Source organism: Salvia splendens, chromosome 3, assembly GCF_004379255.2.
Source record: "Salvia splendens isolate huo1 chromosome 3, SspV2, whole genome shotgun sequence".
Classification (NCBI taxonomy): Eukaryota; Viridiplantae; Streptophyta; class Magnoliopsida; order Lamiales; family Lamiaceae; genus Salvia; species Salvia splendens.
The window spans coordinates 43456488-43482993 of record NC_056034.1 but is presented as its reverse complement, the minus strand read 5'-3'; the positions used below and the strand labels follow the sequence as shown (position 1 = coordinate 43482993).

The window sequence follows — 26506 nt, the reverse complement described above, 5'->3', positions numbered from 1 at the left end:
CATTTCAAATTATATGGTATGTAAGTTATGTTATGTCACGTCAACCTTTTTGTTACACTCTTTCTCAAAATCTCTAGGAACTCCATAAGCCCGAAAATGACATTTCTTGTTTAATTTTTTAATGTAGCAACTACACATTCCAATGTATAGACTAATTTGTTTTCAAGTGTATATTGAACAAATTTCGAGATCTTAAACATAATATTTCCCACATTTTACGTAAAGTTTGATTTAATTTGACATTAATATTTTTATTACTACATCATTTCGAAATAGAAGGCACCAGACAATCGAGAACTCGCCAAACCGCAGGAACCGCACACGACTTAACTGCAGAGAACGCGCCAAAATTCCCAACCGTCTAACCGAAACACTCATGCATACTCTCCACCGCCAGCGCCAGCTCCGCCGCCCGCAGCTGCTATGACCCTTGCGTCTGGCCAGTCTGTATTCCTCCTCCCACCGTCCTCTATCCACCGACATGGCACACCGCCATACCAGCATCCCCGCACATGGAAACGCCGCCGTCTCAAGCCACCCACCGTCCGCTGCGAGTTCAATTCCGCGCCGCCGCCTCTCGATAACCTCGTCAATGGATTTCTATCTCAGCTCCTCTCTGCTGGTTCGCTTGATTTGATCGCCCCCGCAGTCGGCTTCGCCTCCGGCGTCGCGCTGTTTCTCTCTTCTAAAACCCCTAAATTGCTTCCCAGCCCTAAATCAGCCACGAATTCGAGCTCTGATATTGGGGAATGGATCCTGTTCACAAGTCCGACGCCGTTTAATCGGTTTGTGACGCTGCGGTGTCCGTCTATTGATTTCCCCGAGAATGAATTGATGGAAAATGTCAGCGAGAAGCTTGTGAAAGAGGATAGGCATTATGTGAAATTGAACAGCGGGAGAATAATTCAGCCGGCTGAGAGTAGTGGTGGAAGCGAGGATGAGAAATTGGTGTATCAGAGGCTCTGTATTGGCACGGAGGATGGCGGAGTCCTCTCGTTGGATTGGCCGGCTAATTTGGACTTGGAGGAGGAGCGAGGGTTTGATACCACGGTGTTGATTGTTCCGGGGACGGCGGAGGGGAGCGGTGAGAGAAAAATTAGGGCTTTCGTGTGCGATTGCTTGAGGAGAGGTGTATTTCCACTGGTCATGAATCCAAGGGGATGCGCGGCCTCACCATTGACAACTCCACGGTTAACATCTCCGAGTTTAATTTCAACTTGTTGATGTTTTATTCCTCCATTATATGCTTTTCCATTTCTATTTGTGTACATTAAACAAAAACTCGAAATGCATGATCTTGATAGTCCAAGTCAAAGTTCATAAAGGCTGAATTTTGCCAAGATTAGTTTAGGAGCTTGATTCAAACCTGAGTTGTGCTTTGTTTCTTCTCAATTGTAGTACTTGATGAGTTGGTTTGGAAGTTTAACATAGAGTAGCTGATGCAGTTACTTGTGTTTTGTTCATCCCCAAGTGTGCTGTTTTAGCTTGTCTATGGACAATAATGAACTTGGTGGACTGCTTAAAATGAAAGCTAGAATGGAGGCTTCTCTGACATAGTACTTGTTTAGGACCTAATGTTTTTTGGTGAACTCCACTGTTCGCAGAGAAATTGTTGAGGAAAAAACTGGAGAATCTAATTAGATCTTGTGAATCACTGTAAAGTATACACGACTCAATCTGCAGTAATTGTGCAATCAAAATATACTGTGATTAGGTATTGGCAAAAAAATCTGCAGATCCTCTTGTGCTTGATTCGTCTGAGCTGTGAATCAGTTCTGCCCATGTAAATAATGTACTTTTGCAGATAAGAAATAGATAATGCCTTTGTTGGGTAACAACACTTTCTGATTCTCACTCCTCTTGTTTAAAAAGGTCTAGATATTCCCTTGAATTAATTTGTTTTGTTGGGTGATATGGTGCTTTCCCTTGGCAACAGGCATAAGGTTGCTTAATTTTTAATTATAGAAGAAGTTACATCCAAAATAAAAATAGATAATTTCATTACTGTGGCAAAACAAGCTGATAGTGGGATGCTACAAATGCTTCATCTATGTAGGTTATTTACTGCTGCTGATAGTGATGATATCTCCAAAGCTGTTCAGTACCTAATTAAGAGAAGGTCGTGGACAACATTAATGGCAGTTGGCTGGGAGTATGGTGCAAACATGCTAACGAAGTACTTGGCAGAATTTGGGGAGCGAACACCTCTTACGGCTGCAATATGCATAGACAATCCTTTTGACTTAGAGGAAGCCACAAGGTCCACTGTTTACCATCCAGATTATGATCAGAGGCAAACAGATGGCTTGACTGAGATACTTCGATGTAACAAGGTTGTTTTCATCTATAGGCATTGCCTCAGACTCTTGTCTAGTATACTTTCTTAGGATCATGCTTATTTTGGTGGAGAATTTTCATGCCAAAAAAGGGATTTTCTAGAGTCAAATATAAAATTTAAGAATTAAAATAATTTTTAAACTTGAAACCAATCTGTAAGAATTTTTACAATTTCATCATCTGTTCCAATGTTGCTTATGATTTTTTTTCCTACTGTTATCTAACTATGTACTCCGTACCCAGGTATTATTTCAAGGCCGGGGTAAAGGATTTGATGTTGAAAGAGCACTGTTGGCCTCATCAGTTCGCGATTTTGATAGAGCAATTTCTATGGTTTCTTATGGATACGATACCATTGAAGACTTCTATGCAAAATCAAGCACACGAGATGTAATCGACAAAGTGAAAGTTCCTGTTCTATTTATACAGGTTTTATTTCCTTATTGTACTGCTGCTACCTTTTTATGTTGCTAATAGCTTTTTCTGAGTTTGCCTGATTGGTAATTGGTTGTTATAATTTATGGCACTCTGATTATTGGTTGTTATATTTTATTGGTGCACAGACTTTTATTTATTATTTCAGATATTTGAATCACATCTTAACACGTACTATTCTGATTCAAAAATGAATGCTCTTATATTTCTTCAGAACTTTGGTTCATCTGGATTTGTGTATGCTTATAAGTAGTCTGACTTTTAGCGTACTTGTAATTATAGCATTGCATACAAAGAAATTACACTTAGATTTAACTATTGTGCTTGTGATTGATTCACAGAATGATGACATAAAAGCTCCATTCTTCTCTATCCCACGGAGTTTGATTGCAGAGAATCCCTATACAAGCCTTCTTCTGTGTTCTTATAAGCCATCTAGCAAAATTATGAATGACAGGTCAACGTTCTCTTGGTGCCAGCACCTTGCTTTAGAGGTACATATGTTTTTAGCAATTTTGTGTCCTTGTTATAACAATAATATTTTGATATGCACTGACTTTATGGAGAAAATGCTCACCCTCAGTGGCTCTCAGCTGTGGAGATTGGACTTCTGAAAGGTCGACATCCACTTCTGAAAGATGTTGATGTCACTATAAATCCATCAAAGGGTTTAGCACTAGTGGAAGGAAGAGCTTCGCCTAGAAGGGGAAGAGTTAGTGGGGCCTTGAATCTTACTGATGGAATTTCTACAAATCCTCAGTTGGAGATGTTTCAGGTTAATGGTATAGCCACAAGAACTCAATTAGAAACTAACAAAGATACAGGACATCTGCATATCAAAGGATTGCAACTAGAGAACAACAATGCAGGGGAACAACCTGATACTGCTGTTGACCCTACCATAGAGGAAGTAACTCCTTCTGAGGTAGAAAGAGGACAAGTACTACAGACTGCAGAAGTGATCATGAACATGCTTGACATTACTATACCTGATACTCTGACAGATGAACAGAAGAAAAAGGTAATGTCCTGCATCATTTAAGCTTAGTACAGTTTGGTTAGGGTATTTTTACCTATGTTGTAGAGGCAAGAAGGGAGAGATATATCTATCAATTATAGGGAGCATTGCAGTTTGCTTGGTCTTGGTCACTAATATATACTCATTTTTGTTCATTGTGGTCTTAATTAATAACCAGAGAAAAAGAAACCTTATGTTCTTTTTGTTTTGAAATGTTTAAAATATAGAGGATGTTTTAAACTATATGCAGGTTTTCACTGCTGTGGGTAAAGGAGAAACCGTAATGAAAGCTTTGCAAGATGCTGTTCCTGATGATGTTAGAGGAAAGCTCACAACTGCTGTTTCTGGTATCCTGCAGAGTCAAGGATCTGATTTAAATTTTGATAAACTATTAAAGCTAGGACGTAATAGTAAGCAGGGGCCAAAATATGACTCGAAGGTGCTGGACAAAGATGCAATAGAGAAAGCAATTCATGGTGAAGATGTTCAGTCTTTGGACCAAAAGAAGAGGACTAATGACGTTCAAGATGGTTCCTCTAGTGTTGATCATAGCCCTGACATGTTGTCTAGGGATATGAAATCAGAGAAACAGACACCAAAGATCATAGAGAAAGAGAGTGACACCATTCCTGATCTTGGTAATGGGTCCCATAATGAGATGGGAAAATCTAACGAGTCTGGTGATAATACAGTCGAAATTTCTGACAAGGAAATTGTTGCAGAAGTAAATCCAAAACAAGATTCATCCAGCATGTTTGATGGGCCTGATGTAGCGGAGGGTACTGTTGACCTAAAAAAAGTGGACGAAGGCTCTGGTATAGGTAAAACAGAACCACCAAACAAAAAAATTGAGCAAGAAAGTGATATTTCAAATGATCAAAAATCTGAACCCAACACAGAGGAAAAATCTTCTGCTCCACCCCCCACTTCTGAGGCACCTGCTGTGGAAAATAAAGCAGAAAATAATCAGGGGAAGGAAGAAAAAGATCCAATATCTGCTTTAAGCCAAAATATGGGTGATTCATCAACCTTCAGTGTCTCTCAGGCTTTTGATGCATTAACTGGATTTGATGATTCAACCCAAATTGCTGTTAATAATGTATTCAATGTAATTGAGGGCATGATTGATCAGTTGGAGGAGAAAAAGGGCGACATGGTAGATGAAGTCAAGAACAAAAAAAGTATAAGTGAAGGTAATGGAGTGGTGGATGTGAATAAATTTAGTAAAGGCTCCTTGTCCAAGAATCATCTTCCGCAGGATGACCTCAGATCTTCAGGGACTACAAATGCCAATGAAAGCCCAGAGTCTGGTAATCCAGATGGTACTACTTTGCAAGATAAAGAACACTATTGGGACATAAATTCAGGACATAATCATGCACAGGGTTCATACAACTATAATAGCACTGACATAACCAATACAGGGAGCCAGGTTAAGACCGGACGCGAAATCTGTTTTCTGCCTGCATCAGGAGAAGTTCCAACTGAGAATGCTGTGACAGATTTGAGTAGGAGTTCAGAAAAGATTCCTACATGTATAAGTGGATTTCCATATGGTGATACACTTTACAGAGAGTACCTCAAGACGTATCTTTCTTTGAAGATGAAAAACGCAAAGCCTGTGGTTGTGAATAAACCACCAGCATTATATTTAGACTACAGTGCTGAAGAAGGACAATGGAAGATTTCAGAGCAGACTGAAAATGATACTGATTATGGAGAAGATAAGACTGAAATCCACCCAAGATCTAAGAGTAGTGAAAATACTATTGAACCATCTTACGTGATATTAGATTCTGATAAATCTGAGGACCCAAATGAAGAACTTGAGAAGGGTGCTATCGGGAACAATGCTGAATTTGATGAGGGAAAATTTGATGGTTCCACACCTCTCATCAAAAGCCTCATATTAAAATGTTTAGAGGTTGAAGTTGGACGTAGAGTCAGTGCTTTTGATCTGGAAGATTTGGAACTCAAACTTGCTGGAGAAATGGAGTATGTTGCCAATGCTGTATCCATGGCAGCAGGAAAAGGGATGCATCATATGGAAAAAAGCAACTGTAGCCTTCAGGGTAAACATGGCTTCCTTGACGGAGAGAAAGTAGTAAGAGCTATTTCGTCTGCTGTTGAGGAGACGGAATATCTGAGAACAGTATTGCCTATTGGTGTTATCTTGGGGTCAAGTTTAGCTGCATTGAGAAAGTTCTTTGATGTGGCAGCAGTGAATGCTGATGATGAACAGATTCTGACCCTTGATCAGGTTGATAAACCAACAGAGAGGCTTCTTCTAGTTGGTGAAAAGGAGAGTAGGAAAAGGTCGTTAAAGGAAAGACAAAATAAAGATAATTTCACCAGTTATATTGACGAAGAAACTTCTGATGATGATACTGATCATGGAAATTCTAAAGTTATAATGGGTGCTGTTACAGCTGCTCTGGGGGCATCTGCATTACTTGCTAATCAACATGTAAGCTAACTTTCTTTGACTACTCAGCATCTCAACAATGCTTGTATGTTCATTATAATTTCTTGTGTTGAGTCCAGTTATGGGTTTCTTTGATCATCTAAGGCTTTGCAAGCCATCATTTTCTTCGACCTCCCTCCTGGCGTGGTAACTGCCTTTCAGCTAGGGGAGGCTAGTTGAACACTTAGTGTGTTTGGCAGCATAATAATTTCTTATATAGGACTTAATTTATAGTATATCAGATCATGCCTGGACTTCATTGATGACAATCAATCTACACATGACGGAGCTTTGTCGTGAACTTTCCTCAAATTGTTATACTCCTAATCAATATGATTTGTAAAAAGGAAAATCTAACGCTTTGCATTTAATCTATGAGCACCGTATACCACTTCAATTTGATCTAACTTACTGCAACTGTTATCTACAGTTGTTGGACTAGTAATCATCTTCTTTGCATTTGTCCAAATTTTGGGAAAATCCGGAATGGTGCTGCTTTTTCTGTACTTGACGTGCCAATATTATCACTGATACTGCTGGACTGTTGGTTTCGCTACCTGTATATAAGTTGTATAACTTGTGCATGTGTAAGTGCATCTAGTGAATGCTTGCAGTATTACCCTTTTGAGCTGCCTGAATTTTACAATGTGCTTTGGAGTACTAAAATTGTCGACCTTTGAAGGAACCCTTGAATGAGGAAGAACAGAGCAAAGGATCTTTCGAGCCAGACGAAATAGACAAGAAAACCGAGACCAATATTGTGGCAAGCCTTGCAGAGAAAGCAATGTCTGTTGCTAGTCCTGTGGTGCCTATGAAGGAAGATGGTGGAGTTGATCATGAAAGGTTTGTTTTGTTTACTTCATCCCACATTAATGCTTGTTCTTTGAGTTGTTTTCTTAGTGGTCAAAATGTTGATTGTTGAACTGTTATTGGATCTGTCAAATAGGATTGTGTCGATGCTTGCTGAACTGGGACAGAAGGGAGGTATGTTAAGGCTTATTGGCAAAGTTGCTTTACTTTGGGGTGGAATACGTGGAGCTATGAGTTTAGTTGACAAGCTCCTCTCATTTCTGCGCCTTTCAGAGCGTCCATTGTTTCAAAGGTGAACCCTATTAATAGTTTTTGGATAGTATGGTGTCTTCATAATTTTGATAGTTATTCGTGTGTGAACTCCTTGAATTTATAACATCTTCTCATATCTACATGCTGGAAGCTTGTGGAATCCTGAAGTAGTTTTGTGTCCTTAACCATGCCCTTTTGAGTGGACATTGTTGTAGAGTTTCTGCGTATTTAGGTTTCCTTGTTGTAACCTAGTTTTCTACTCTATATATATGAGAGTTGCAGACTCTACCTATCAATATATACTACACATACTTTTCTCGCTAATACATGACCCTCTCTTTTATGCTTCTAAACATGATTTACAAGATTGTCATGTTCCACTTCTATACAAAAGCTAAAGAAAAATCACATAATTCAAACATGTGGAAATATATGGTTTGTTTTGCGGGTTGTACCAACGCGCTTTTTTAGGGAAAGATGATTTTTGCGATCAGTTACAATTTTTCATTTTGCTGTGGTATAATGATCATCACAATAGAAAATGAACTGTGTTGGCATGTGCTTAATGCATGTATGTAAGCAAATTTGCTGTACTTTTAGGGATTCCTACATTTAGATTTTGTTAGTAAACCTGTGCAATGCACAGAAAGGAATGTCATTAAAGCACATACTGTGAATATTTGTTTGATAGTACTTTACTATAAGTCCTTCAAATTAATTATTTTGCTATGAAAAAATGCAGCATGCTTCTGCATACTTGAAACATGTATGCACCTCTATTATTTTTTCCTAATAGAAATAATTGACATTTCCTGCTCTTATAAATACAGGATCCTTGGCTTTGTCTTTATGGTGCTGCTTCTATGGTCACCTGTTGTTCTTCCTCTGCTTCCAACACTCATGCAAAATTGGGCAACAAGGAATCCCTTTAAAATTGCTGAATTTGCTTGTATTGCTGGCCTCTACATCTCCACCATGAGCATGATTACGCTGTGGGGCAAAAGAATCCGCAAGTATGATGACCCCCTTATGCTATATGGGTTTGATTTGGCTTCACTGCCAAAGGTATGGATTCAACATCTTGAAATCTCCCTATATAACTCTGGAGTTTATTAACGTTTACTGCATTGATTATCCAGTTTAACATATGTGATGATGGTGATGCCTGCAGTTGCAGGATTGTCTGAAGGGTCTGGCTGGAGGAGTCATCCTTGTTACACTGATACATACTGTCAATGCATTACTTGGAAGTGCACATCTACATTGGCCAACCACTCTGTCTTTACCATCTTCAGATCCTGTTGCATCAATGAAAGCATATGGACGGATGCTTCTGCTGATTGTTAGAGGAACTGCAGCAGCAACTCTCATTGCATCGGTGGAGGAATTGCTCTTCCTGTCATGGTTGCCCCAAGAAATTTCCGCTGACTTTGGATTTTACCGTGGAGTATTTATCTCAGGACTTTTGTTTGCTTTATCTCAAAGGTAGCATCTTTATGCTTCACACTGCTAACAATTAACATTTCTTACCTAACCAAGATAAACATTTATGTATTTGTGACTCTATTCCTCTTGCACTTCTAAACTTGATTCATGTTAGTATTTCTAAAGTTGCTTAATGATTTGATCTTCAGGTCATTATCGGAAATCCCCGGGCTATGGTTGTTATCCATAAGTCTCTCAGGAGCTCAGCAAAGAAATCAAGGAAGTCTCGCGATACCAATTGGGCTCCGTGCAGGGATAATGGCTTCTAATTTCACCTTAAGAACCGGAGGCTTCCTGTCTTATCGACCCACTTATCCTCTATGGGTCGCTGGCGTCCGCCCTTTTAAACCATTTAGTGGAGTTGTTGGCCTTGCCTTCTCTTTGGTTTTGGTAGCTATTTTGTATCCTAAACAGCCTATTCATGAGCAAAGAGGAAACAGAGTCATCAGAGAGTAAGTTCTCCTCTCTATTTCCTGAGAAAATGAAGCTGAGTACTGCTCAAGAGGATACTACTCCTTGCGCCCTCGCGACCCTCGGAAAATCGTTCGATCTGTAGCTGCGAGATTAGCAGTTGTATGTTCAACCAATTTTGAGATGAACAGGGTATGCTAAATGTTGTACCCAATACCTTGTACAAATTTGTAACATTCTGCTAGTTTATATACACACCCTTCTGTAGTTTTGGAAGGCAAGAAATATTTGTACTACTTTTTTTTGGGAAGAATCATCATGTAACAGAGCCATGGTAAATTTAATCACATCAACAATTGGTAGCATATTATTTACACTTGAAGAAGCATAATTCTCCACATTTCCATTGCAAAAAACAGGATTTGATCCATTTTAATCAAAGATTGGTATCACAGTTGACTCTAACCAGTCATCTTCTCCATGTAAGAACTCTAGAACTTCAAACCGCTTCGCCATCTCTGCGGTGCAGTTGTTCCGGTAACCACCCCACGAGATCCGCCGCCTCATAGATGCACCGGGTCCGTAGTTCCTGCACTCGACGTACTTCACAGTATCCGCATCGCTTTACAGAGGCCACTCCAGCCACCCTCGAGGGTGTATCAGGTCTCCGAGGTAGCTGTTCGCAACGAACACCCTCGAGTACTTCCTCCACGGCCTCCCTAGGTACGTCGTGAAACGCTTCCTCTCCGTTGAGTTGAACTCGGCCGCGGCCTCTATCGTGCACTTGTGCAGGCTGATCCCGGTGTTCTGGTTCGGATCCTCCCTCCCCTGCGCCGTGATGGTGTTCCTCTGCCCCAGCAGCGGCCTCCGCACCAGTATCCTGCACTTGCTGAACACCGCGGCCGCGTTCCCGAAGATGAAGTCGATCGTCCCCTGAATCGTGCACTCGTGGTAGAGCTGGCGCAGCGGGTGCGCATAAAGGGTTTCCTGGTGGGAGGCGATGTTGCAGCGGTAGAACGCTGCGTTCGAGGTCTTGCGTAGCGCCACGGCTTGGTGTTTCTCCGCTGCTGCTGTGTTCTGTATGGTGATGTCTCCGGCTATGAACTTGTCTCCCACCACAGCTGAGAAAGGAAAGAAAAGAAATCAAATCAAGTAAGTCTGATTTTTTTCATTTTTCAATACATACTAATTGAATTAAACATGCTGAGAGTAGCTGATTCAAAAGTGGAGAATCCATCTGCTAAACTTCTTGAGGCAGTGATGATGGTTGAGTTCATCCCTTCTCCAACCAGCATGATGTTGATCTTCTCTCTTGGGATCACCACATTCTCCCTATAAACCCCTTTTTTGATCTTGATCACATAGGTTTTGACGCTAATGTTTGGAGCAGCTTCCCCAATCAGCCTAAACCTCCCTCTCCCACCACATTAGCCCTCAATCTCCTCTTCCTCTTCCTCCTCCTCCTCCTCCTCCTCGGAGCCGCCTCTCCGGTGACCATCCTCACATTCTTGACACTTTCTTGGCCCTCCACATGCTTGATCAGCGCCAGCACATTGCTGATCATCTGAGAGACCGGCGTCAGCAGGTTCTCGAGATAGCGGCCGTTTTCGACATCCAAGAATCCATCGATGCAGGCGTTTTGATTAGTCATCGCGGCGCTGAGGAGCGTCCGAATGTTTTGGTACGGGGGGCGGGATGCGGGGAGCTCGGCCAGGGCGGACTCGAGCTCGTAGAGCGTCTGGTCGAGGAGGTAGGCGCAGTCGCGGGCGGAGGGGGAGGAGGCGGCGGTTGGTGGGGTGGAGGTGGGAGAAGTGGAGGAAGATGGAGAGGGAGAGGGAGAGGAGGAATGTGATGATTCTCTTGGTGGGTGTTTTGGTGAGGCGGGGGATAGTGATGCTGATTCTGATGCGTTTGAAATCCATGGGGATTGGATTTGATGAGGGAGGAGGCGGTTGGTTTGACTGAAATGGAGCTGCTTCTGCTTTCATCAATGGCGGATCATATCAAGATTGAAGAAGGTATAGTTAGCGCGCGGGAGTTATTAGTGAAATGACGGAAAAGGGCCTGCGCGTTTAGTAAATCCGCGATAAGGATTTTTCTTGGAAAAATAGCCCAACCCAACTCTGTTGAAAAATTAGAGACTTTCACTTTCATATTGTCTTTATAAATATATTTCAACAATTTTTTTCCTTTTTTATTTCACTAATTTTTTTCATAATAACTCATTTTAGTTCATTTTTAAAGACAGAGCTAGTATTATAAATCAAATTGTGCCCTCTCAGTTTTAGTTTAAATACGTAAATAATCTTTATTCATAACTCATTTTTTAACATCTAGTCCATTAAAAATGAAACGTTTTTCTTTTTGGATTGTCCCATTAAAAATAAAGCATTTCCTAAAATGGAAACAACTATATCTCTACTTTCTCATCTCATTTACTTTAACATACAAAACAACACTACATAAAATCTCGTGTCAATTCTCAAATATTGCATATTTAATGGGACAAAGAGAGTATATTATATACTCCATATTTTCATATAACTTACAATTAGAGTTAGGCAAATTGTATCGTGCATGTTGCTGTTATCCGATCGGCTTGATAACAACCAACCTATTAAGGCCAAATACGAACCTGTTATTGATACGGTCTGATTCATATTGACTTGACACGTTAACTACACGATTATGACACAAATCAAACATGACACTAAAACGACACGATTTCTTAAGGCAACCTATATAATATGTGAGAAAACGATTACGTAACTTTAATTAGTCCATTACTATTATAAGACTGCTGATAAAAACAATTGAGTGTATTATGAGTTAAAAATCTGCCTAATGGTTTATCAACTCATCATAAATAAACACTGATGATATAGCCGAGGAGATAGCCCAGCCCAATTCGTAGGGCCCAATAGAGGTGATAAAGCCCTAAAATCATCTCCAGAGTGTAGCAGTTGTTCATCTTCTTCAATCAAATTTAGCGCAGAAATAGCAAAAATGGGAAGAGAGATGACCAATCAGAAGCCGCAGTCGGAGATGTCTTACACCGTCGAGCAGCTCGTTTCCGTCAATCCCTACAACCCCGACATCCTTCCCGATCTCGAGAACTACGTCAACGAGCAAGTAAGCCGCTATTTTGCTTTACCTAGGTCAATTTCGATGTCTGGGGTTTTCCAATTTTTCATTTTTTTACCTGGGGTTGGTTCGACTTGTTGCTGTTTGCTGAATTGATAATTAGATGAAACAATGTGGTTTTTTTACCTCAAATGTTTTGCTTTGATAATGTGATTTTAGGTTTCGTCGCAAACCTACAGTTCGAATGCGAATCTATGCCTTCTGCGACTCTACCAGGTTCCTTTCTCCTGTTTTTCAATTGATTTCCTTGTTTGGAGAAATTCATTGATGGAAGTTGTGATGGTGATTGATTTTTACTCTTTTGCACAATTAACACCATACAGTTTGAGACAGAGCGGATGAGTACTCAGATAGTTGCTCGCATTTTGATTAAGGTTAGTTGAGTGTGTTTTTTAGATGTAGAGAATTTCATTGAGTATGTAATGTGCATTTGTGCTTAACAAATTGATGTTTCACACAGGCACTGATGGCAATGCCGGCCCCGGATTTCAGTCTCTGCCTCTTCCTAATTCCTGAGAGAGTGGTATTTTATCTATCTCTTTAGTCTCTCAAACCAAAATTACTTCCAAGTTTTGCCTTATTTCAAGAGAGATTTGAGTTAAAGACCTAGCATGTTTGCACTATGCTTCATGTTTTTGTGGGAAGCAAATTCTGAAGATGAGAACTGAGTGGGTGCTTGTGTTATGGAAGGGAAGAGGAATGACAATTGGTATGGTAATAAACAGGGGATAATCGTTTCCGTTCCTCCGTTGCCTATAGCATTAGATAAAGAGGACTTGCATAATAATACCCACATCTTCCCCTTATAAAAATCTTATCAATGTAAAACATGATATTTTTATAAGTTGGCTATTGGAAGTATGCATATTATTACTTTTAGTTGCATCCAGTATCCCTTAAGGCATTAATATAGTGAGAAGCTTTATGCATTTTAGCTAACAAGTCTTAATGAGATTTTGTTTCTTTATATACTAATCATCAGACTGTATTACATTGCTGCGATTCAAAAGACATAACTATTCTAACATCTTGTCCTGCTTTTTTGCGTGGATCCATTAGCAAATGGAAGATCAATTTAAGACTCTCATCGTTCTCTCGCACTACTTGGAGGTTTGCTTATCATTTTTTCTCTTCCTTATCTCCATGAAACAGATAATAATTTGTTAGAAATCTATCTTACTATGTACTTCTACTTCATGCAGACTGCCCGATTTCGTCAGTTTTGGGATGAAGCTGCTAAGAGCCGTCATATATTGGAGGTTGTACCAGGTATATGGAGTTGGCCACTATTGTTTATTTAATTCCCCACCACAATATTGAGCATTTGAGCACTATTGTGATACTGCCTCATTACTTTTGTTGCTCTCAACGCATCCTCTGCTGTTGTAGTTTACTGACATGCCTAGCTTAATCAGGTTTTGAGCAAGCAATTCAAGCATATGCAATCCATGTCCTTTCAATAACTTATCAAAAAGTTCCGAGATCTGTTCTTGCTGAGGTATGATTCTCTGCCTCGAAGCACCCTCTTTTGGAAAATTCAAATTAATTTTAAAGCTTTTATATACAACTCAAGTGAACATAATCCATTCCATTTATTACCAAAATGATTAAGATGTTTCCAATGGCTGGTTATTTCACAGGCCATCAACATCGAAGGTCTGGTCTTAGACAAGTTCATTGAGCACCACATCACTAACTCCGGTTGGTCTATAGAGAAGAATCAGAACAAGGGTCAACTTATCATCTTTCCTCATAATGAGTTTAACGATCCAGAGCTTAAGAAGAGTGCTGCAGATGGGATTCCTTTGGAGAATATCACCCGTATCCTTCCAATTCTCGGCTAGTCTCTGCTGTGGAGGGGCACAATTTGGAAGTGATCGTTCTTCTGAAGAGATGCGTGATTTTCTTGCCAAAACACTATTTTTGAATCCAATATGGAACTATAGTGCTTTTATTAAAGAAAACCTGTTTGATCTATTTTCAGCTGTAGCATATTATTACCATGTACGAGGATTAAACTCAAAAGCTTGTTATTTGACTGTAACTTCATTTTTCACTCCATCTTCACCTTTCTCAAGCAAGAACCAATTAGGTTGAAGTCACAGGATTCTTGCTGCACATTTTTGTTAGGTTTGATTTGGGTTGTCACTAAGTGTCTTTCAACTTCCCAACTACATAGTTTGTGCCAATCATAACTTTTTCTATTAAATAAATCTATTGAAAATCAAAAATTAAGTTTGCATGTCAAGAATTAGATCATATGTTTCATATCAAATCCTTGGAGCTGTAGTATATTGAGCAACTTCCATCAACCAGAATGAGGCATTCAAACTTGTTTACTGTAAGAATCAACAAAAGGGAGCTATGGTTGAGAAACTTATTTGCAACGTCAATTGTTTCGACCAAAGTAAAATCCACAAATAAATGAAAAGAATCAATAATAGTAGCCTAGTGCTAAGAAGGTGGAGCTCCGACCATTAGTTTATGATATGGATATATACACATATACTACTAGAGGTGGTGTGGAGGACTAAATATCAGAGCACATAAACAGAAGGGAAAGGAAAAAAGGAACAGAGGAGAGCTCCAAAAGAATCTTAAAAACTGTAGTCTATTTACTCTTTCAAGCTAAGTTATCTTCCCAGGTACCGCCCAGCTTTCTTGCTGTGCCAACAGTTCCTGGAGCCGATAGCTATTAGTCCCGGAGACAAAATTATAGCCTTCAATGGCAGATTGCTTCCCCGTAGGTCACCCAACGCACAAAACTATCAGAGAAATCTTCGAGAACTTCATAATTTTGGGCTTCAGTGTAGCCAAGCTCAGTCCCGGTGTGATCTCTACCCTGCATTCGTAAAAAGTAGATCCAATGCATCCAGTGTTAATAACCGGTAGATGTGCATAAATGCAAAGTAATCTGGAACCGAAGAGCAAAACGAGGTCTTGCATCAATAATTATGCTGTTGAGAGCAAAAAACTGTGGAACTATATGGGTTTGATGGATTTCAGCAAATACTACAGTTTATATATAGCTATTAACAGAAGGTACCAAAGCACCACTAATTTCTATTTAAGTGAGAAAATTACAAATTTTGTATGGATTTCTCAGTTTGTATAACAAAATTTCAGTGCTTTCAGAAAGTAACAACTTAAGGCTCACTTCTTAATATCATCATATATCTTCCTACACATTTCTTTCCACATGTCTGTAACTTGATCTTTTAAGCAAATATATGAGTGGGTAGAGATGTACATTACCCTTCTGCTGGATCCACATTCACTGGTGGATGGCGTGATTTCACTAATTGTTTCATTGATAACATTTTCTGACGATAGCACAGCTGTTGGAGATGCTAGCAGCATTGACCTGGGTATGGAAAAAGAGAAGGGTTAGCTCATTAAAATTCTTAAGGTCCACAGTCAAATTGCCGAGACCCACTGCCAACCACCGTTTATGATACTATGCTGGCCTACTGGGTAAGGCCAAAATATAACGACGAACATGGATACAAATTTGAGCGAATATAATTAAGTACTCCATACATGGAGATTTTGAGGAAGTATTCATATATGAGGAGTCCAAATTGGATGTTACATCAAATCTGGACTGTGTTGGCCAATTTCGAGTGTGGGGTATCATATATTGAAATTTTGAGAAAGTAACAAAGATATAGTGCTCTTTATCCCAGTCAGTGATGAGAAGTCCAAGATTAAGAAACCGTTCTATCACCACAACCAGAAAGAGAGAGATGCAGGTCTCACAAAAAAGAATTATGAACAACCATCAGAGAGTCTTAATGAAAACTCTAGCAAGTCAATATATATCACGATGGATGAGCTACAAGTCCCATGAATAGAATAGAAGGTGGGTCATTTTATAAATGACATGGAAAAGAAACATACAACTAAGATCATATGATGGGAATCAGAAGTAATACATACTAAACGTTCCAAATGAATGGCCAGCCATATGTTGTAACAAATGAAGGGAACAGAACCATTTAGAATGATATCAAGGTATACAATTTAGGATTGGAGTGAATACTGCTATTAAAGAATGACAACAACAATTTATGTCCATTACGGACAAGGACATTTAGAGAATAATCATTGCACCTCCTTATAATGATGTCAAAGAGAGAAAATTCATATTACTATGCATAGAAGAGTTACCTTTCTAATAGCTCTTCCTCGCATGAATTTCCAAAGGAAGAGAGCCAATCTAAGTCAACAAAGTTTGAGCAGTCAACTGCATCTCCATTTTCATGTTCAAGGTACCTTACTCTTTGCATTTCAGCAAAAAGATCCCTAGTAGGCATTGGAGAAGTATCACTGCAGAAATGACAAGATGATAAATATTCTGTAAAAATAATAGACAAAAGGAAGAGTTTTCTGATTCCGAAGGAATCTATTTTAATTGATCGAGATAAAAAAAAACAAATCATGGCATTTCCAAATGTAATGAACATACATGAGTTTGTATACATGTCAGGGAAATGCATAAGAACCTTAGGATGATAATGATATTCAGGATAATTGGGTTAAATGCCTAAATTACATCAAAGCCGTCATTCCCTGCATATGTTGACAAGGGCTAGACAAAGTGCCCAAGTATATTTGAGTCCATGGGTACCACAAGAATATACAAAAACCTACTGGAGGGCAATGCAAAGATGAAAGACATCTTTTGAGCAGTGGAGTGAGTCATCCAAACAACACAGCATATTTTTTATGATAATTCTAGGACATAGCTCGTGTGTACTAAGGCCGTTATCCTCCAAACTGAAACCTCCTACTGGAGGGCTATGCAAGGATACAAAAGTGTTGCACTACTACTGCATCACTTAACAAATACTCCCTCCGTTCCTTGTTAATGGAGGCTTTTCTTTTCGGCACGGAGTTTAAGAATAGTGTGTTAAGTGGATGGTGAATAAAGTAAGAGAGATGTAGAGAGAATAAAGTAAGAGAGAGGGTTACTTTTTACCAAATATAGAAATGACTCAATTAACTTGGAACTTCCAAAAATGGTAAAATGACTCTATTAACATGGAAAGGAGGGAGTACATGCTATACAAGGTTCGAGCAATCTTGCCCGCATAAAAAACAATATAAAGCATCAAACCCTTAGGAGAGTAATGCACCTCGAATATGCTAACTCGCTTTCTGATGTACACATATTTGGTACAGACTCGGAAATAATCTTGCTTCTTCTATTCGATTCACCAGGGAAACCAGCGCTGGACATAACTTTATTAATGTTTGGTGTAGATGAGGGTGAATGACTTTCACGAAGGATGTTCCCATCTGACCATGATCTTTTGAAAAGTGACCTAGAAATGCAAACCAAGAGCGAGTGTCACCATGAAGACTGCAACCAGCACATAACACACAATATAGTTACAGAAACTACATCTTGGACATTCATAAGTTGTTTTCCCTACTGATTTTAAACTTCACCAATTAACACCTAATTCAACAGGTACACATCATATTCCCCCTTTAAACATCAAGAACCTAATTCAATTACAACTGGAAGCAGACAACACAGGATATTAATATTCACTAACAGACTGAACTAGGATTAAGGATCCAACTAAGGTCAGTTGCCTGTCGTTGATACTTCTAATTGTGGTTAAGAGAATAGTGCAGTGGAAAAAAATATAAGCATACTGAACATAACTAAGAGTTGTACAAGTAATAAAATTACCACCCACATATGCACGTTTAACTTAATCAGCATCACCATAGTATCCTAGCAGATATGTAGCTAGGCACTCTGTTTATACCTTCCATATTGATCTGAATTTGATTGTCCATTTCTTCCCACATTGTAATGCTGATCTGAATCAAGCTCCCACAAATCAGGTTTATCTGGTTGAGGTTGAAAATGTCCCAAAAATCTGCTCCATGATACAATTAGTTAACTTAAGTGAAATTGTGACATAAACCTTGAAAAGCATAACAGACAACTGGTGCAAGAAACAAAATATTGAAGTTAACTATTTACTTTTTATGGAGGATGTCAGAAATGAGAGAACTACCTAATCAGCTATATTATTGAAATCTCAAAGTTACTCCACCATCTCATTACCAATTTAATCTCTAAACAAGGATAAATATCTTGAAAACGCATAAAAATATGAGAGCTGTTAACTCACACATTAATTGCATTTTGTTTCTCTCCATCCAAGTATGCATTGTTATAATATCTCTGTAGTGTGCGGAAAAACTCCTGTGACTGTGTTGCTGCTTTCCATTGGCCTCTTCTCTGAGAGAAAATCTATGATAAAACAAAACTTGGACATGTTAATAGGTAAAATAATCAAAGTCCTAGCTGAAAGTAAATTCTGGCAACAAGAAGAAATCCAAAGCATTCTGTTCCGTCTTCTCCCTCTTCTGGAACTCCAAAATCAGAGAATAATTCAGTTTTTATTAAAGGAATAGAGTGGTTATGAGGACACCTAATTTTGGAGAAGTGCGCAAGTACAACTCAAAATTGCATATTCCTTTGAAGAACGCAAAGTTCACATACATAAACAAAAGAAGCTTTTGGTGATATTTACAGTTGATACTTGAAATGTCTCAATACGAATACCCTTGACTTGAAAATTCTACTTAGTTAGAGAGGCTGGATTCTGTACTGATACAAGTCATGATGCGATGTTTAAGTACATCTTTATAGAGAGTACCTAATGTGTAGATATATACCCTAGTTAAAGGTTGAGGACTGATATTAGGCCCCTTCCAACTATAAGATTATATAGACAACCTTATCATATAAACACCCAATGGCATTCAACAAGATAAAAAATACATAGGCTTTCATCATTGCACAAATAGCTATATTAAAGAACTATTAACAGGGTTGAGGAAAACAGTAAACGAATCCAAATATATGAAGAAAAATAATAGAACATTAACTTACTTTGTTGTGAGCAGCAGATCCACCGTACTGGTGTGCTAGAGTATCACCCATTCTCTCATAACATCCCATCAATTCTTCAGCCAAAGGATCATCAAGGTCCATCTTTGTCGAGTTCATTACTCCCAAGGCACGCAACTGGTGTCCTAAAGCAGCCAAGCCATATGCATACTGCGCAACATTTGTGCGATCCAAACAATCTATGCAATTAGTCCGAAGCACTCCCTTTTGGATCATTGGTGGCCTGACAGAAGGATTACTGTTTGTGCTACTATTTCCCCCACTGGATTTTCTATCTGAGTTATCAGAATCCTCAGTCTCCTCATCATTATGCTTTCCATTCTCAGAATGAGAATTTGTTGAGGTAGCCATGCCAGGGGCAAAAAGATTCCTGTATTAAAACGCAACAAAGACTCCAATTAGCATCTATACTAAGTTCTAGTGCCAGTTATATTTCAAAGAGTAGTCAAACTATTCTGTTAACTATCTTGGGATCTTTCTTCAGCACACTGTTAAGAACTGCTAAAACTCTTTTTCAATAAACAGTTTACAATTCTAATTAGCATATGAAACATTAATACATTACTTTGAGCATAAGTATCTCTTTGAAAATAAGAATATCATGTACTCCCTCCTTTCCAGAAAATAGTGCACACTTTGTCATTTTGGGGTGTCCCATAAATATTAAAATAGTGAACACTTCTTAGTTTTCTTTTTTTTTGGAGACCTTTCCTTTATACTTTATCCTCATTTTGCACACCGATTTACAAATAACTAGCATGGCCCACAATTATCCACATTAACTAACATAAAAGCCAACACAGGGGGCACTTTCTCTACTCACAAAATACGCTACCCAACTTTTATTAAAACTCGTGCCATACATGTGTGCACTATTTTATGGGGCGAAGGCGAAAGGAGTATTGCTTATTATGGTCTCATTGAGTAAAAAGTGATGGACATAATACCAATAAAGGGCAAGGTGATAAAATAATGATATCTAAGAATAACATTGTTATGAAATTTCTATAATAACGAACTAAGTTGGTAGGCAGGAAAATAGAAATGTCAAAGAGAACATATTAATTTGGTTACACGTGGAATGTGCGACTTACTCATAACTAGGGCATTTAAGTTGTCCCCCTGATAGCATCTCTGGTGTGGCTTGACAATAGAAAAAACCTGTTAGCATCAAAGCATATGTAGCCACCTTTCCCAACAGTAGCAATACATTTGCAGATTTGCTGGAGAAAATCAGTAATAGAAACATCAAATCAGATCAATAACATAAGCACATAACCAAGAGCAATACAAAACTGAACATTAAATACCTTCGAGAATGTTTATTCAGATCCCAGTGGAGAAATTTAAGACGATTCTCCTCAGAAAGATCCCTATTTATTACTTCAATGGCATTGGCAAACTCTGTGCGAAGAATGGATTCTCGCGGCCTCTTTTCATTTGTCTGTTAACCAAAAATTTGAAAATCAGGGTCTATATACACAGACATGAACATTCTATTTATAGAATTCTTTCAGCAAATACTGATGATTAGGCAGTTGTGATAACTTGGGCCTTGCAGAAAAATTTGTGTGTGCCTTGTTTCTATAAAAACACTAGAATGCCAAAGCCAAACATATTAAATTCTCTTGCCTTAATCAAATTCAAAATAATGATGGGATTCCCATATCTATTGGCAAGATTTTCAAAATGAAGCCTTGTAGCTTCATATCTTTGGTCCCTCTTTGACACTGCAAAACAGAAGTTACAGCTTAGAGATTATATGCATCTCTCATAGATATGAAAACTGAACAAATATAAATCAAGTAGTTGGGCAAACATACATATAATATCCGGTTTGATATTTAGGCGGGAGGTTTCCTGTGACCAGAAGAGTGGTATTGACCCACGATTTTGGACCACAGAACTAATTTGCAAAGGCAGTCCTTCTGGAATATCCTCGGTTAAAATTTGCTCGGTCTCAACATCATTTGCCACTCTGCCCCTCTCATTGACACCTCGCTTCAGATATCTGCATTAATTAGTTTTGGCTTCATATGGATGGCTCAAAAGGACAGAATTCTAAAAAAAAACTCTACCCTGACAAATTTAGAGGTGAAAAGGGCAGATGGAAAAAACGTAGAGAATAACAAGCGGGTTGTGAACAATGATTCAATATGACTTAACTAAGAGGAGCATTATAAGTTAATAAAGCTTAAGTTATGCAACAAAACATTTGTCCTGTCAGGCAAAGCACCATCACCAAAGCTCAAAAGAGCTGTTTCTTTCCAAACTCACAGTGTTCATTGTATCCCAAGTGATAGTAGCAGTTGATATATGTCATACAGACCTCCACAGTTTATAAGATATTCATAACCACAAATTGGAAAATAATAAGTTTGTTCTTAGAACACTCCTACACCACATAACCAGCTAATGAGTGTCAAAACACTAAGGATCCAAAGCTGCTTTCCCTTTGAGTAGTGTAATTTTTGTATTTTGATTGAGATTTGTCAGCCCTTCATTACAGTCGACTTTATGGCATTAGGTAACATCCTAACACAAGCATGCTTCAAGCAGCACGTGCCAAAAACATCCGTATGCATTTCTTTTACAATTTTTTTTATATTTTTTTATTTTGGGAGGTGGGGTGTCCAACTGATGTGGCTGGCCAAAATAAAACAATTTCCATACTGAGAAGTAAATCAAATGAGGGAGTTATGCATAGTTGCATGCTTAAAGACGAATAAATTTAAGAGGTGCCACGTTCTGCATTCCGTGTCTATTAAAGCAGCAGAGTTTGAAGATCCTCGAAAATAGATAAATGCATGTTTGAAACAAAGTTCCATAAGAGAATATGTAACTTGGACTCGACTTATATACTCCAAACTTCGACACTTTTACAGTTGCAAACTTACCTAGTGCCAGCATAATGTCGTGAACGCCTGGAAATTAGAGTCAGCTTGAGATCCCTTCCTGATATAGAAAGTGTAGCCTGGGTTGGGTTCATCAAGATCATACAACCACAATCAGATTCTAAATACTTGAAAAAGATAAGCAATGGCAAGATACAAAATCATTTAATAAGCAAAATCATTGTGACTATAAGGAGGTGATACGGCAACACCAAATTAATATATAAGGTTGATGAAATCTGGAGTATATCTATATACTCATTAAGCCGGAGTACTGACTCATGAATATTGTGCAACCTCACCTGCTTAAAAAAGCCATAGACCAAGGCAACAGTCCATACAGTGTTCTGAAGAATATTTCGTATTCCACGAGTCAGAAATTCATTCCACACAAACATAGTTTCGTACAAGACTTGCCCAGTCTCATTATCACACATGTTCCTCTGGAGACTTCTCATCACATGGTAGGAGTAACTAAAGTAGAAATCCTTAGTAAGATCCACCATGCACAAGAGCTTCTTGTATCTATGTCACCAATAAATAACAATGTTCACTAAACAATTAAGCAGCAAAATATCCAGAAATGCATATTAGGTATACAAAGTCTTTGCATGGAACATACTGACTATAGAAAATACAAACAAAAAAATTATATAAAAAAAGTTAAGATTTTATGAACTGCTTGTGAGAATTTCGCTGAATAATGAATAGTACAGTAGTATTATATTCAGGAAAATTTTCATGTTGCGCAATCAAATATCAAACAGCAGGCAACAGTTTAGGCGACGCGAGTTATAAGTAAATCCTGTTTGGCTTTGGCCTAAAGAATCTTAGAAGGAAATAAAGCAAACTGTGGATTACCAATCATTTAATAGAGCCCTACTTGAGCTTGACAATTGTTTAAAGAGTAAAAATAAGATATTAAAAAGTACTCCATAATAAAAAGTGGGGTTAAATAATAAAGTTCTCAATACATGTCCAAATTCAGAAACTAGGGCGTGTTTGGGATCAATAAATTATAAAATCATTGGCATAGATATCAAAGATCAAAACAACCAACATAGATACACATACACTGAGGATCCTAAATCTCAATTCCAATACAATAACAATCTACCATGTAGGTTATTTAGTTTTCTGCAACCATTGTCATATCAGTAATGTCTTGTCCAGGGAAAGTGGTGAAAACTATCTGGCATAGAAGACATGTGTCCAACTTATTCGGACAAGAATTACTCTCTTAATTCTCTCAGCTTTAGTAGCTTCCATTCCAGAATCCATGAATAAAAAATTGGACAAGTCCAGTTACGATGGAAACTAGTACATTGAACTGAAGATTGACAAGATCCACTTCATGTCACTACTTTAACAAGACATACTTAAGTATTACAGTATAAAACACCTGCTCCAACTACAAAAGTGCATGGCATTCTCGCATGACCTATACCCCCAAAGTACTAACATCATTTATTAGAGAGATACTATAAATAGTTATAACATTTTAATAAGGAGTGATCATAAAATAAAATAAGAATTAATGAAATGGCTCGCAGCTCGTCATCTAAATTTAAAAGAAATTGTTATAACGAGCATATTACAAATGCAGGAGATGTTATAACCTGTTCTCATTCTTATAGTTGACCATATTGGCTCCAACTGCCGAATTTGGCAAGGGAATTATCTCGCTTTTTGATATAGCATACACATTGTGACCACATATTACACCGATCTGCTCCCTTTTTGTTATGAGCACCATGTAATATGGCCCAAGAAATTTAATGAATCCTGAAAATGAAAGATGAGAATGGATTATCAGGACTATCATCGATAATCTTAATAGGATACAATCAGCACTAGAACGCACCAACGATGCCATAGCAAGTAGTAATAAATTTAAGTCCCCCAGTAGCTCTGTTTCCTTCATGTATTCTTCTTAAGAGATCTGAGCACTCCCGCTCAGTATATGTGGCAGAATCTTCATGAATGTTAAGCTCTGATGGTTCCAATCTATCAATTTTCAAAATTTTCCAGAAGGTTCTAGTTTTGTCCCTTCCTACCATATAAAAATTCTGCAACCAAAATTACAAAATATAATCAGATGAAGATAAAAACCTGTTGATTAGAACTTAGAACGTTGGGTAAAGAGATATTCAGTACGGAAATGCCGGTTTACATCCAATTGTAGTAACTATAAGGTACAATATTTATTAAGTGAAGAAGATGTTTTGATGGTGTTCCAAGGGGATGAGAAATTAAATGCATGTAAAAATAATCACATTTTCAACATTGGCACACAAATTTCAGTTTATCCAACAATTCAATCTACAGTTTTAAATTTGAGCCCTTTCAATTTCAGCACATGTGAACAAACGAACTATATTCTCAGCAACTATAAACACGAGCCAGTTATAGGTTACAAAAGCACATAGTTCAAAATGGTATCTTTTGGTACTCCAAATGCCAACACATTATGGCAAGTTCTTTATCTAATCGGTGAACCCAGCACGCAGAAGCAAAAAAGTAGTATCTTTTCACTTTATGCTAAACTAAGCACTGCGTGAGGGATTTAAGTAAGACAGATATGCAAGTTTTCAATCATGTCCAGACCACATCCAGAAATTCAATTAATTAAGCATGTAGCTAGACATCGATATTTATTCAACTTCAAACTTGCGTGTTTGGAAGTCGGGAACACAAATCCAACAATCCAAACAACATTTTTGATTTGACAAACGAACACAATAACAATCAAAAGCTTCTAAAATATCTCCGATTCATTTAGAGAAATCATGTCATATAGCATTTCAAGATCAATAAACAAAGGATTTAATTTTCACTGGATATGCGACCAAGAATCATAAGCAGAAAACACAATATCATACCGATCGAGTCTCATAGAGCCTGAATTTCTGCATTAACCCCTCAGGAGGCGGCGCAGGAGGTGGAGAATCAGGCTGAACTTCATGTTGTTCTAGCTGTACAATATTCGACACATCTTCCATTGCTTTCCAAATATTCTTCGCGAGCCCCGAGCCTCGGGCTCGGGAATCAATCACGCTGGCATTCAATTACAACTCACAACTCTTCCTCTACTTCCTCTCGCTACCACCACCGTAGGCTGCTTCAGGTATAGCATTCCCCGATGAAATCAAAATCAAGCGAGCTTTTGACTTTCTTCCCCAGCTTTTCTACTATCGAAAACCTAAATTCAACAGCTGCAGATACGTGAATTACAGAAAACAGTAGCTGATCTTTAACCGAGGTTATCAGACTGAAAAATTCCCCATAATTTAAACAGATTAACGCATCATTTTCCCGAAATAAACACCTAACCTTTACAAAACTAAAACAGATGAAATCAAACGTGCCTGATAGCTGGAGCACACAAAAACGATAACAAATTTGGGGCGGATAGAATGAAAAATAAGGAAATTGGTGGACGAGCTGCGAGAAGAAAATTTCTGCTTGATTCAAATGATAAATGATGATTGTAATGATGATGATGATGTACAGAGAAGAGTGGTTCCAGTTTTTGATTGATTCCTAAAACAATTTAAGAGAGAGAGAGAGAGAGAGAGAGAGAAGAGAGATATGAACAGCTTGGATCTGCAGTCTGCAGAGGCAAAATGAAAACCACAATTTATTTGGTGATGAATAATAGAATATGCCTCTGCTTACATCTATTCTTCTCTATTTATTTTGGCAACAGATAATGATTAAAAAATAGGTTTGCACTAAAATGATACTCCTACATTAAATTAATTGAAATATAAATTTTTACTCCCAAAAACTATTTTTTACCCTAGCTATATGATGATAGTTTTTGTAAAAAATTGTGTGCATGTAGGTTGGATATAGTATAGTGCATTTTACATTGGATATAGTATAGTGCATTTTACGTCGATAATGAGATTTAAAGACACAAGAGCATGCACATCAACGTGTTTTTCTTTTAAAAATGTGCGCATCTTAATGCTTAATTTCATAAATACAATAAGCACGCACATAATTTTCGCCTAAGCTTGCAAAAGCGCACATAGGTTAGTCAGTGCCGCATAGCTTTTCATTTTAAAAAATATCGATAATTAGAATTGTGTAAGTACTTAGGGCATCCACAGTGGAGCGCTCTAAGGGGCGCCCTAAAGCCCTCCCTATGCACCGTCACGTCATCATTTTATCATCCTGCCCTTCCACCTGTAGTGGAGCGCCCTATATGTTTTACTATTGTTTTGTTAATTAATTTAAATGTTTTCAAATATATAAATGCAAACTAATTAAAAAACACTACGATTAAATAGAAACCCTAAATAATACAT

At 38.2% G+C, this 26506-nt stretch overlaps 3 protein-coding genes and 1 pseudogene across 3 annotated transcripts; 2 read left to right on the top strand and 2 right to left on the bottom strand.

Annotated features, from left to right (window-relative positions):
• Window positions 1-290: 290 nt before the first annotated feature.
• On the top strand, window positions 291-9588 carry LOC121796233. Its single transcript, XM_042195021.1, has 11 exons — window positions 291-1190; window positions 2057-2333; window positions 2581-2766; window positions 3114-3266; window positions 3356-3793; window positions 4041-6257; window positions 6937-7097; window positions 7201-7356; window positions 8147-8381; window positions 8488-8801; window positions 8951-9588. The coding sequence occupies exons 1-11, from the start codon at window positions 424-426 to the stop codon at window positions 9255-9257; spliced, it is 5211 nt and encodes a 1736-aa protein (XP_042050955.1). The 5' UTR covers window positions 291-423; the 3' UTR covers window positions 9258-9588.
• A 56-nt stretch (window positions 9589-9644) lies between these two features.
• LOC121797069 lies at window positions 9645-11366 on the bottom strand (annotated as a pseudogene).
• An 800-nt stretch (window positions 11367-12166) lies between these two features.
• Window positions 12167-14412, top strand: LOC121793373 (eukaryotic translation initiation factor 3 subunit K-like). The gene is made up of 8 exons (XM_042191372.1): window positions 12167-12344; window positions 12516-12572; window positions 12680-12730; window positions 12817-12879; window positions 13416-13466; window positions 13559-13625; window positions 13772-13854; window positions 13997-14412. Exons 1-8 carry the CDS (start codon window positions 12219-12221, stop codon window positions 14198-14200), a joined length of 702 nt encoding a protein of 233 aa, XP_042047306.1. The 5' UTR covers window positions 12167-12218; the 3' UTR covers window positions 14201-14412.
• A 337-nt stretch (window positions 14413-14749) lies between these two features.
• Window positions 14750-25849, bottom strand: LOC121796231 (phosphoinositide phosphatase SAC4-like). The gene is made up of 17 exons (XM_042195018.1): window positions 25524-25849; window positions 25073-25392; window positions 24055-24259; window positions 23810-23975; window positions 22493-22715; window positions 22194-22270; window positions 21120-21307; window positions 20929-21026; window positions 20607-20740; window positions 20391-20519; window positions 19279-19666; window positions 18512-18633; window positions 18140-18253; window positions 17495-17683; window positions 16527-16685; window positions 15612-15720; window positions 14750-15198 (listed from the first exon to the last, which is right to left on the bottom strand). Exons 2-17 carry the CDS (start codon window positions 25190-25192, stop codon window positions 15079-15081), a joined length of 2541 nt encoding a protein of 846 aa, XP_042050952.1. The 5' UTR covers window positions 25193-25392; window positions 25524-25849; the 3' UTR covers window positions 14750-15078.
• Window positions 25850-26506: the final 657 nt, after the last annotated feature.